Here is a 13,256-nt window from a genome sequence, read left to right on the forward strand (position 1 = left end):
CTTTACAGCATAAGTCTCATATATTTAGTTGTGATATTTGTATGAGAACAATTTTATAACTAAAACATGCAACTGCAGTATCTCAGTGAGAACAATTTACAATGGCTAATATGGCTTACTTTAATGACATATTATGAAAAGGGAAAACAGTTAAATTGTTTATTAACAATTGAATTCAGCTAACAGAGCAGGCTTATAATCAGAGGACTATTCCTAAATCTCATAAAATTGTAAGAACTTGAATAATATAACCAGGTGCAAAGAACTGAAGTTAAGCAAAAAAAAAATAGTATTATGAATAAAATGTCACCATGGTACCAAAATAAATCTAAAATAATGTTGTTGATTCAAACTGATGGACTTTTAAAATTCACTAGCATTTTAGTAATAGTTCTAATCATTTATAATATTTATTATGTCATTGAAATATTTCAGCAGCTGAAAAATTAGGCAGGCAATTGCTGAATGATCTTTCTCGTTTTTTGAAAAGCATAAAATGTCTGGCTTTGGAGGTCATCCAAAGTAGCTTCCAATGTTTGAGCAGGTTCAGACACAGTTCAGATAGACGTCAGTGTCAGGAATCCCTTTCAGTGTCCAGAAAGGGCACCAAGACAGTCCAGCTAGAGGGCCGCAAATAGAGGACAACATATTTTACAAAATCTGTCCATCTTCCCCTGGGCATCCAGGGAAGGTACTGGAGAGCATTAGGCTCAAATCAAGAATGCTTTGGGTGTCCTGTCATGGAACTGGGCTGGATGGACTGGGTGTAGACATCAGAGAGACTCTGGCTTTAGGGTTAAAGTGCATAACTGAGCCAGTACTAGAGAATGGGGACTGTTCTGTCTGGGGGAAGTCATGTAGAACTGACCTCATGCCAGCGAAGTCATCCTCGTGTATTTGGTTGATGGGATAGAGGCGCTTTCAGCACAGATGTCCCATTGCCTACTTACTAAGCCCATCCCTGAATTCGGACCCACATCCGCACACTCCTGGGTATCTCAGCAGCTAACAGTTCTCAGCCCCAAGCTCCAATTTTCCCACTGATTTTTCAGGTCATACTTGCCTTAGCCACAGTGGTCCAGGTCATGCTTTTACTACCTAAAGTCCAGCCAAAATTCAAGACCAGCCCATTTGGCAGAAGCCTTGGTGACTTTCTAGCCTTTTAAAATCTTTCTCCCCTAGGTGCAAGAAGATATATGCAAGTACTGCTAACCCCAGTCCTTACACTCCTACCTCTTGCTATTGTGTTCCACCTACTAAATACAATCCCCTCTAGACTAAGACGAACTCAACTTAAAGCGTAGTTGGATAGATCTCTTTAGACATTGATTATTAGATTTCTGGCTACTTCAGTTAGAAAGAAATGGCCTTTCTCTATATCTTGTGTATGAAATCTTTGTACAACTTTGGTCACATATACACACAACTGAGTGTAGCTTGCCATCTGCTGGTGAAATACGAGATCACTTTTAAGAGAGTTTTGTTTCGTTTTTTTCCCAGTGCATTCGAAGGTCTGGATCATTCTTGAGGTAATAGCAGTGTGCCACTCAGCACAATCATATTATGAATATCCAAAAACTATTAGGCCATGGAAAGCATCAGATAATAATACTCAACCTGCGGGAGCAGGGAAGGTGAAGGAAGTGAGGAAAGTGAAGATACTGACTGTACTTATTTCTCTGCACAATCTAAAGGAAGCCAATAATTGATTTGGCTTATTTTTTGATGTATTCTGAGAAAGATTGAGAAATATCCTTACTGATAACTCCCATGTACGTAATTAGATTTTGAATAATTTAACACAGTTCACAGGCACGCTTCTCAAACGTTATGTTGGAATATGAAAGTATTGCAGTGAGTAATCTGTTACTAATGTAGAGGGATCAAAGTTTGTGAGCATCTTATTTTTATTAATATTAGAGTTAAGAAATTAGATTGAAAACTTAATCATTCAGCAACATTATTCTTACTCATTTGCAATCTAATATTTCCCCTGAGTGGAATGAAAAGGAGGGTGTCACGGCTAACATGCTGGGAACCACATATTACTCTGGCTATGGGCTTAAGAGCATGCCACTGCAGAAAATATCATTCAGAGTACATCGTGAGAGAGGAAAAGAAACAAAAAGAAAAACAAAATTGGCTTATTCCCTTCTTGCATTTTCTTACCCTCAGGGAGTTAGGTACACTGCCTGGACTGTTGGACTGTACTACAGTTTGCAAAGTATATAAATCTACATGTCATCCTTTCCTCATTTTCTGCAAGAAAATTCAGAGTCAAAACTTTGACCAATTTTAAATATACATTAGGCAGTGTGCATTTGTATTTAACTCCACTCCTGGCTTTATTTGATCTCTCTTACTCTCTTCTTCCCCACATTCCATGTTCCTCCCTCAATTATCTTGTTGTATATTGTGTGCATTTATATACCTTAAATCTTTTCTGGAAGATCGGGTAAAAATAAACATTAAGATTTGTTTGGGGAATACATTTTTATTGTTATTATGCATAGCCATTCATTTTTGTATCTTGAGATGAGTTTTCCTCCAAAGCATGTTTTTCTTATTATTCCTCCCAGGAAGCTGTGCCAAATGGTTACATATTGATGTGAACTTGTGTATCATCTTCTCAAAGTTCTAGGAAAAGAAAGAATGCACTTAACAAAATAAATGACAGTGCTATACACTAATCTTTCAGCAGTTACCAATTTCCATATTGAAGTGTTGCACACAAATCACAGAACTGGGAGATGGGCCTTAACCTTTATCTATAGACAGTCTGACTGAGCAAGTAAGCAGTCATCAAACATTTACAGAGCAATGAGTTAATAAACAAACATTTGTGACAGGGTTAAAAATATTAACTTGTGAGTAAGCTTTCTACCCAACCCGTTCAAGGATTAAGAATTGCTGGTTGAACCAAAGGTTAAGAAGAGAATAGGAAGGGGCTGAGAAAAATGCCAGGACTGATTGTGCAGCGTCTTCTGAACATGATGGACAGGCTGGAGTGTAAAGGCGGGGGTTGTGGGGTGGCCTGGGAGAGCAGCTGGGCATTCAGCAGGACTCTCAGGTCAGAGATGCCCAAGAAAGAGTTTAGGGAGTTTTGTTATTGTTATACTTTGTTTGAAACAAAATTTCCTTTATTTACTATCTGTTTAAGAACTTTATTAAAGGCTTACTTTTTCTTCTTCAACTTTATTTTAAGTTCAGGGGTACGTCTACAGGATGTGCAGGTTTGTTACATAGGTAAATGTGTGCCAGGGTAGTTTGCTGCATAGATCATCCCATCACCTAGGTGTTAAGCCCAGCATCCATTAGCTATTCTTTCTGATGCTCTCCCTCCAGCCCCCACCGACAGGCTCTAGTGTGTGCTGTTCCCCCCACGTGTTCATGTGTTCTCATCATTCAGCTCCCATTTATAAGTGAGAACATGCAGTGTTTGGTTTTCTGTTCCTGCATTAGTTTGCTGAGGATAATGGCTCCCAACTCCAACCGTGTCCCTGCAAAGGACATGATCTCATTCCCTTTTATGTCTGCATAGTATTCCATGCCATATATGTACCACATTTTCTTTATCCAGTCTATCATTGATGGGCATTTAGACTGATTCCATATATTTGTTATTGTAAACAGTTCTGCCATGAATATATGTGTGCATGTATCTCTATAATAGAAGGATTTATATTCCTTTGGGTATATATCCAGTAATGGGATTGCTGGGTCAAATGGTATTTCTGGTTCCAGGTCTTCGAGAAATCAGCACACTGTCTTCCACAATGGTTGAACTAATTTACACTCCAACCATAAAGGCTTACTTTTAATTAAAGATTTTGATGTTAGGATTACATGCATTTTCTTTTAAAAATGTAACACTAAATTTTATATCATTTTGGGGTGGGCGTTGAAGAGTTCTCTTGCAAGAGCTTTTTGTGCTTGTCTGAAATAATTCTTCCTTATTTCACTATTTTTGTTACTATTTTTTTATCGTGGCAATATGTCGGGGGTGTGTTATTAAATTTGCCATTGCAACCATTTAAGTGTACAAATCGATGGTATTAACTACATTTACATGGTTTGCAAACATCACCACAAACAATTTCCAAAATATTTTGTCAACTTAAAAAAGACTCTGTACCCATTAAGCAATAACTTACAATTTCACCCTTCCTTCAGCCCCAAGCTATAATTTACTTTTTATCTCTATAATTGCCTATTCTAGGTACATCATATAAGTGGTAACATGCAATATGTGTTATTCTGTGTCTAACACTTCATTTAGCAAAATTTTTTTGAGATTCATCCATGTTGCAGTATGCATCAATACTTTATTCCTTTTAATAGCTAAATAATATTCCATTGTATCTTTATACCACACTTTGTTCATTGTTCTGTTAATGGACACTTGGGTGATTTCTTCCTTTTGGCTCTTGTGAATCATTTTTCTATAAACATTACTGTACAAATATATGTTTGTAGTTCCCTGTTTTCAGTTCTCTTGGGAATGCACCTAAGAATATAATTGATAGGTTAAATAATGATTCTATGTTTAACCTTTTAAGAAACTGCCAAACAATTATCCAGAAGATGCACCATTTTATATTCCTACCAGCCCAAGGTGACTGTGGGTTTTTCCATCACTGTGCACTGTACAATCATTGTACACTGTACACTGAAACTTTGGCCATTCAGGTAATTACTAAAAAGTCAGGAATAATAGATGCTGGTGAGGCTGTGGAGAAATAGTAACACTTTTACACTGTTGGTGGGAATGTAAATTAGTTCAATCATTGTGGAGGACACTGTGGTGATTCCTCAAGGATCTAGAACCAGAGACACCATTTGACCCAGCAATTTCATTACTGGGTATATACCCAAAGGAATATAAATCATTCTACTATAAAGACACATGCACATGTATGTTTATTGCAGCAATATTTACACTAGCAAAGACATGGAACCAACCCAAATACCCATCAGCGATAGACTGGATAAAGAAAATTTGGTACATGAAATACTATGCAGCCATCCAAAGGATCATGTCCTTTTCAGGGACATGGATGAAACTGGAAGTCACCATCCTCAGCAAACTAACACCAGAACAGAAAACCAAACACTACATGTTCTCACTCATAAGTGGGAGTTGAACATTGAGAACGCATGGACACAGAGAGGGGAACAACATATAGCAAGGCCTGTTGGGGGGTGGGGAGCGAGGGAAAGGATCTTAGAGGATGGGTCAATAGGTGCAGGAAACCACCGTGGCACACATATACCTATGTAACAAACCTGCAATTTTTTTTTTAGAACAAATAAACATAAAAGAAAGAAACTTTGGCCATTCAAAGTGGAGAAGTGGAAAGGAGTTGAGTAGAGGGACTGCATGAGGCTTTTTATGTCATAGTAGATGACACCACAGCTTAAGACCAAGGTGTGGGAACCAATGGGTGTGTTGCTTGCCCTGTTGTCTCCATCCCTGCAGCCTGGATGCAGCATCCTCCGCCTGGTTACAAGCAACCAGAATCCCCAACATCATCAGCATCTACAAGGCTCAGGTTTGAGGCTGTGCAGCTACTATGCAATAGAACAGTGTGTCTCACAGGAAATAAAGTTTGATTCAGGAATTTGGGAAAAGTTCTTCTCTTTTTAGGACAGGTTTGTCCTAGCCTCAGTCACTGCAACAAGCAAATAAAATAAAATAATAATTAAACAGGTACGTACTTCACAGTATATACTTTAGTTTTCCTCAGGATTCTCAAAGAGTCTATTAATAACTTCTTTTGCTTCATAGGCATTAGATGCTCCATGGACAACGTTTTTCAACTTACTTATTCCAAACCGGGCTCGGATGGAGTCAGGGGAAAGTACTTTTGCTTCTTCTGGGTCTGTTGGACCCATCAATCGTCTCCATTCAGCAACAGCATTCCACTTGGTCAGAATCATGACCATAGATGGACCTCTGCAAAGAACGGTGCTGTCAAAAGACCCAGTCTACTGAAAACTGTTGACACTGCAAACAAGGCTAAAGACAGAACACTGCACCCTGGGCCAGGGAGCTCCTCTTTATTCTTTGTCCTTATCAGTGCAATCATATACTTCCTTTTTTTCATTTCTCCCTCTTCTAATAGGTTTATATGCTAGGTGAGTGCTGTAATTTCATTCTAGGCAATATTTGTCAATGAAGTCTTATTATTTTGCTAGTATGAGGTCTGAGGTCTGTAAAGAGAGACATTGTCATGGATTCAGGATTTGTTACTTTAATGTTGTCCTGCAGCCTCTGACCCCTTCAGGGATTACCTCCAGTTCAGACAGCCACCTTGCTCAGGCCACCCTCAATGCCAGGATGGCCTACCTTCAAGTAACTGAGTGATATGTGCGTACAACAGCCTGGTCATCTCAGCCAATACTGGACAACTCTGATAGACCAATCTAGCTGTGGTTAGCAGAGGCTGTTGTCTGGCCTGCACTACATCTTGACTTGCCCTCATCCCCATCCTGCTTCTTTGCCCTCTCTTCTTCGTCGCATCCTTATTCAATAGCCTGAATAAGAAACTCTTCCAGTTTCCCAGAAAATGCAACCTGCAAGTACGAAAGTTAGTTTTCTAAGCTTTCATGGTGCAGTCTTAGGCTTCTGCTTACTATTTATATCTAAATAGCACATATATTCCATTAAGTTTTGTTAACTTTATAAATTCTGCCTTCCTAAACTCATTGACAAATGGTCAAGATTGGAAAAAAGGGAAAATGTGCAATTAAAGAGATTTCTTATACGTATTTTATACACCTGTGTGTGTGCGTGTGTGTATATGTACAGTCACGTACCTCTTAATAATGGAGATACATTCTGAGAAATGTGACATTAGGTTATTTCATTGTAGTGCAAACATCATAGAATATACTTACAGAAACCTAGATAGAATAGCCTCTTACACACCTAGGCTATCTGGTTTAGCCTATGGGTCCTGGGCTATAAACCTGTATAGCATGTTACTATACTGAATACTGTAGGCAACTGTAACACAGTGCTATTTGTGTATCTAAACATATATGAACAGAAATGGTAATACATTGCATTACAATGATCATGATGTCACTAAGGCAATAGGAATTTTTCAGCTCCATTATAATCTTATGGGACCACTGCTGTACATGTAATTCATGATTGACTGAAATATTGAACTGCAAAGCATGACTGTATAGAAAATTTTTTATGTTTAATATATATAAAATAGAAAAGACATTTAACTCACAGTAAACCGATAATGATGTTCACATAATTATGAACTCTGTGTAAACGATTGTTTTGGAAAGCAGCAGTTAAAAGCAGAGACTCCCTGGGTTCAGGACCCAGCGAAACATGAGTTTTGTGACTGTGGACAACTTCTAGCCCTGGGCCTCTGTTCTCTCAAAATCAAAGTTGAAATTCTAGTAAAACTACTTCATAGAGTTGTTATTATAAGAGTCAAATGAAATAAAGTGTGTACAGCTCATCACAAGGCCTGGAATTAAGGAAACAATAATTGTTAGCCTTTAATTTCTATGCGGTGGTTATAAAAGTATGTGTTGTCAGGAACAGATGTATCATGTAGAAAGAAGTTTTAAAGGAGTGTATTTCTTATCGTAATCTTTATGTTATTATGTATACATAGTTTGACAAGGTATCAACACATGTAAAAAAAGATGGGAATAATCATAGCTAGCATTTATCAAGTGTTTAATATCTGTCATGCACTGTTCTAGGTACTTTCAACACATAAATTATGTAGCTCTCCCAACAAGCCTATTAGATAGATACTATTATTATCCCCAGATAAGGAAACTCAGGCAACAATTAAGTATGTTGGCAAAGCAGGGGTTTGAACTGAGCCAGCCTCTATATATCTAATGCGAAGACCTAGAGAAATTAGAAGGAAGGAAGGAAGGAAGGGAGGGAGGGAGGGAGGGAGGGAAGGAAGGAAGGAAGGAAGCAAGGGGGCGAGGAGAGACAAAAGGAGGGAGAGAAAGGAAGACAGGGAGAGAGGTAAGGAAATAGAAAAAGGATGAACCGTGAACGTTAGCAGAATGTCTTCTCATGAATGAGATTAGATGAAATGTTTCAATTAATTTTTGCATTTTTCAAAGTTTCTATAATGAACATTTACCACTTTTATGATGCAAATAATTACGTATCAGAAACTTACTCAGATAACATTTCCAATAAATCTTTATAAAAGTCTTTTCCTGTTATTTTTTGATAAATGTTCTCTATTTGCTCGGGAGTTAGGGACATTTTCTTCACCTGTGTCAGATCAAATCCAGCCTCCTTAATCATATTCAGAATCTTCTCTAGGAAAAACAGATATTTGATAATATTGCAGATTGCTTCACTTTTCCTTCATCTTCAAGTAGACTGAAATAACTACGGAAAATGATAGTTTAACTTGCATATTGTGGTTTAACACGGCAAAACTCTGCTAAACTAAATTAAAATTCCAAAGCACCAAATTGACATTCAGAACCTTAGTATGTTAACATAGATTTTCTAGTCTCTGAGGTTCACCTTTCCAGAAACCACCTGAAACACCTAGTAGACCACAAGAGTAGAAGGGGAAGGGACATGCTCTCATGCTAAGAATAAAGATGTATTTTCACCTTCATGCTACAAATGCCAAGGAATTTCTTGCTAGATATGGATTGAAGGATAAAGCCAATCTGAACTCTTCTGCCTGAAGAATCAGAAACCTTAAGGGAATTAAACAAAGCAAATGTCAAAATCTCACCAGCAGCCTAAGTTTTGAGGGCTACATTCTAGAGACAGGTGAACCAACTGAGAAACTGGGAGCTTTCTGGTAAAACGGCCTCTTCTTTGCTCTGGATCAAAAACACACAGAGTGGTCTGGGAGCTAAAGGCAATATGATTATAACCAACAGACAGCCTGGAGAAGGCTGGACTTCTCCTGCTGGAAGGGAGGTGGCCAGGATCTGCCCTAAGACAGGCACTACAGAAATGAAAGGGAAGAAAACATAAACCTTTCCTCAGAGACTAATTGTCTCAACAGAGAGCAAGGCCTATAAAGATATCATGAGAAAGTGATCATTATTATAGAATAATATATAAGGTCCCCAGGACCGCAGGTGAGGAAACATTTAACTTTCTCTGGAGAGGTCAGGGATGACTTCACAGAGACACTGACCTTTGTGTTAAGCATGGAAAAAATAAGGTGTGATCACCAAGTGGACAAGTAGGGAAAGTACATTGCAGGCAGAGTGAGTAATGTATGCCAAGGGCAGAGGGCAGGAAGAAGTGACTGGGTGAAAATATACTGGAGATGAAGTTGGCCAAGTAAGTAGAAGAAAGATTATCAATAATTATGCCCTGTGAAGAAATCTAGACTTTCCTCTAAAAACAACAAGGAACATTTAAAGCATTCTAAGCAATAACATATTCAGATCTGTGCTCTAAAATGATAATTTCCTTTGCACATGAAGAATGAATTAGTGTAGGAGTGGGTGATTGTGGCATTGCAAGCAAGGTATTTGAAGACTAATGCAGTTTTTGGAAATCAATACTTCCTGGTAAAAGGAGCCACATTGGAAAACAAAAGTCTCTTACAGTTCTTTTTTTTTTTTTTTTTTAATACTTTAAGTTCTAGGGTACATGTACACAACATGCAGGTTTGTTATATATGTATACATGTGCCATGTCGGTGTGCTGCACCCATTAACTCATCATTTACATTAGGAATATTTCTTAGTGCTATCCCTCCCCACTCCCCCCACCCCACAACAGGCCCTGGTGTGTGATGTTCCCCTTCCTCTGTCCAAGTGTTCTCATTGTTCAATTCCCACCTATGAGTGAGAACATGTGGTGTTTTTTGGTTTTCTGTCCTTGTGACAGTTTGCTGAGAATGATGGTTTCCAGCTTCATCCATGTCCCTGCAAAGGACATGAACTCATCCTTTTTTATGGCTGCGTAGTATTCCATGGTGTATATGTGCCACATTTTCTTAATCCAGTCTATCATTGATGGACATTTGTGTTGGTTCCAAGTCTTTGCTATTGTGAATAGTGCCACAATAAACATACATGTGCATGTGTCTTTACAGTAGCATGATTTATAATCCTTTGGATATATACCAAGTAATGTTCTTAGATAAAGACAGTAAGTGGCTCAGGTTAACATTCAAGATAAACAGAGAGTACTGTAGGTGGTGAGACAGATTCACCCCCTGCAAAGGCCCTACCTATTAAGAAACTACCTAATTATATTAATACAAAACCAAGAGAAAATCTGACCTGAGAAATGAAATGAGCTAACCCAAACCTTATTAATCTTTACTGAACAATTTAAAAAGATAAAATTAAAATTATTTTTAAGATTACTATTTAAAAAATGTCTTCCCCTGCTAAAGAAAGAAATAAAAGAAAGAGAATGAAGAAGGAAGAGAGAGAAGAAGCAAGCCAGCAGAAGGATGACAAATACCCCCCAAACTGTAACACGACACCCTAATGTGAATTAAGCAGTTTGAACATTAAAAAAAATCATAAATCAGAACTTCAAACTCAAAACTAGAAATGGCCAAGCAATAAGTAGATGTGAAATAAAAGCTGCACTCACGAAAGACAAAGATAAAATAACAGAAATAAACTAGGTGTCTAATGTAACTTAAAACACAGAGAAGGACATAGATAACAGAAGTAAAAACAGCCAAGTAAGGGATAGCAAAATAAAGAAAGAGAAGTCAATAGGAAAAGTGATAGATACAGAAGTTAGGCAAAGATAAGTATGTCTACACGTGTGTGTATGTAGGTGTGTGTGTGTACATATCTGTGTATATATATAATTAAATACTATACATTACTACATTTATTTAAAAAATTTGACTTCATCTTACCAAAAGAGAATATTTTTAACTAAAAATTGGGTAAGTCAATCTAAACACTCAGAAACTTCAAAAGAATCGCCTGTTAGTTCCAGTTGGTGAAATCCCTAAAGAAAAAAAAGAAAAGAACCGTGAAACAGAACTAATATTTAAAACTATAAGGCAGGAAAACCATCTTGAAATAAGAGAGGATAAGAATCTAGACAGCAAAAAAGACTAACATGTATCTGGAAAAATAAACCAAGAGTGGTCAAATCTCAGACATATGTTAGTAAAACTACTAGCCTTGAGAAACAAACAAAAATTCATCCCTTCTTCTGAGAAAACACCATATTACTTACAATGAAACAAAAGTCAATATGGCACCACACTTCTTGAAAGAAATGCAGGAAACAAGAATAGAGATACCCTGTCAAGAAACTCCAAGAAAAAAATGTGAGCCTAGGATTATTTTTATCCAGCATATATGTAAATAATATGTTTTCTAACAAAGTACATTTAACACAAGTTCAAAAAATAGGAGAATAGCTCAAGAAAAGAGAAAGATTAAGTACCTAATTGTCACAAAGGTAAAAGGATATCATTTAAAGCAGAGAAAACAAATATCCATCCCACATTTTTTATTGTTGCTGTGTTTTTGTTTTAGGCTTTTAGCAGCCTGAAGCCATGGTTTTTTATTTCCGTCTCTAGTGATAACCAGAAAAGAAAGATGAGAAACGGGCTTTACTGGCCCGATCAGAAACAGAAACTGAGAACCCATGACTATATTCTTTCCCTTGGACAATCCTGGTAGATATTACAATAAAAATAGCTTCCAGAACAAATAAATTTCTCAAACACAAAAGAAAATGTAAAAGACCACACAAAGAACATCAATAAATGAAAAACTAACACGTAAATATAACTTAAAATAATAAGATGTTTGAAACTAAACATATTATTAACATAAAATAAACATATTATGTGAATTTATCTCACCTACTAAATTTTTTTCCCTGTAAGACCTAAAACAATAAAACTACTAGAAGAAAATATAGGTGAAATGCTTCATAGCATTGGTCTTGGCAGTGATTTTTTTTAATAAGACCTCAAAAGCACAGGCAACAAAAGCAAAACTAGACAAATGGTATTATATCAAACTAAATTCTACCTAGTGAAGAAAAAAATCAACAGAGTGAAGATACAACCAACAGAAATCAAGAAAATATTTTCAGGCTATGCATCTGACAAAGGGTTAATATACAGCGCATATAAGGAACTTAACTCAATAGCAAACAAACAAAAGCCAGAGAAAAGGATTCTGATTTAAAAATGGGTGAAAACCTGAATGGACATTTCTCAGAAGAAATCTGTTGGACATACAATGACTAACACATATATGAAAAAAGGCTCAACATCTCTTAAAAAATTAAAAATAAAACTACCATATATGATCCAGCAATGCCACTATGGGTATATATCCAAAGGAAATAAAATGAGTACATTGAAGAAATATCTGTACTCACATGTTTACTGCAGCATTATCCACAATAGCCAAGATTTGGAACTAACCTAAGTGTTCATTGATGGATGAATGGATGATGAAAGTGTGATATATATGCATAATGGAATATTATTCAGTTATAAAAAGTAATGAAATCCTGTCATTTGTGGTAACATCGAAGAATCTAGACGACATTATCTTAAGTGAAATAAGCAAGGCATAGAAAAGACATATACTGCATGATCTCACTCATATGTGGAACCTAAAGAAGTTCATCTCCTAGAAGTAGAGAGCAGAATGGTGCTTTCTAGAAGTGGGTAGGGTATGGGGGAGGGGAGAAGTTGGGAGAGATCAGTCCACGGGTACAAGTTCTGGTGTTCTACTGCATAGTAGGGTAACTATAGTTAATAATATTGCATTGCATATTTCAAATTGGTAGAAGAGGAGATTTTGAATGTTCTCACCACAAAGAAATGATAAAGTTATGAGGCAATGGGTATGCTACATACCCTGATTTGATTATTACACAATATGTACATGTATCAAAACATCATAAGGTACCCCATGAATATGGACAATTATGTTTCAATTTAAAAAATTAAAAATACATGAGTTGTGTACTGTTTTATTACAGTAAATTTGGCTGTTTAACATATATTTTGAGAGAAAGTCATGAATACAAATCTGTCTTTATGGATTTTATGTGTGAGACAAGCCTAAAAAAAAGTGATTCAAAAAGGTTAAAAATAAATAAATAGGCAAAAATGTATAAGGCAAATGCAAATGATAAGAAAGCAGGGCGTGTGGTCTTGATAGCAAACAATACAGAATTCAGGCCCCAACGCATTAAATGAGACAAATAAGAGCTTTGTTTAATGCTAAAAACTAAATTTACCATGAATAGTTTTAAATAT

At 36.7% G+C, this 13,256-nt stretch overlaps 1 protein-coding gene across 1 annotated transcript in view; it reads right to left on the reverse strand.

Moving 5' to 3' along the window:
• Nucleotides 1-2,478: 2,478 nt before the first annotated feature.
• NME8 (NME/NM23 family member 8) overlaps nt 2,479-13,256 on the reverse strand; it is a 53,356-nt gene continuing 42,578 nt past the window's right edge. Inside the window, exons 16-18 of the mRNA XM_007981574.3 lie at nt 8,178-8,322; nt 5,719-5,956; nt 2,479-2,637 (exon numbers count right to left, since the gene is read on the reverse strand). Of these exons, the coding sequence (XP_007979765.1) occupies nt 5,734-5,956; nt 8,178-8,322 (368 nt within the window). The 3' untranslated portion in view covers nt 2,479-2,637; nt 5,719-5,733. The remainder of the gene's footprint in view (nt 2,638-5,718; nt 5,957-8,177; nt 8,323-13,256) is intronic.

Source organism: Chlorocebus sabaeus, chromosome 21 (assembly GCF_047675955.1).
Source record: "Chlorocebus sabaeus isolate Y175 chromosome 21, mChlSab1.0.hap1, whole genome shotgun sequence".
In the NCBI taxonomy this organism is placed as follows: Eukaryota; Metazoa; Chordata; class Mammalia; order Primates; family Cercopithecidae; genus Chlorocebus; species Chlorocebus sabaeus.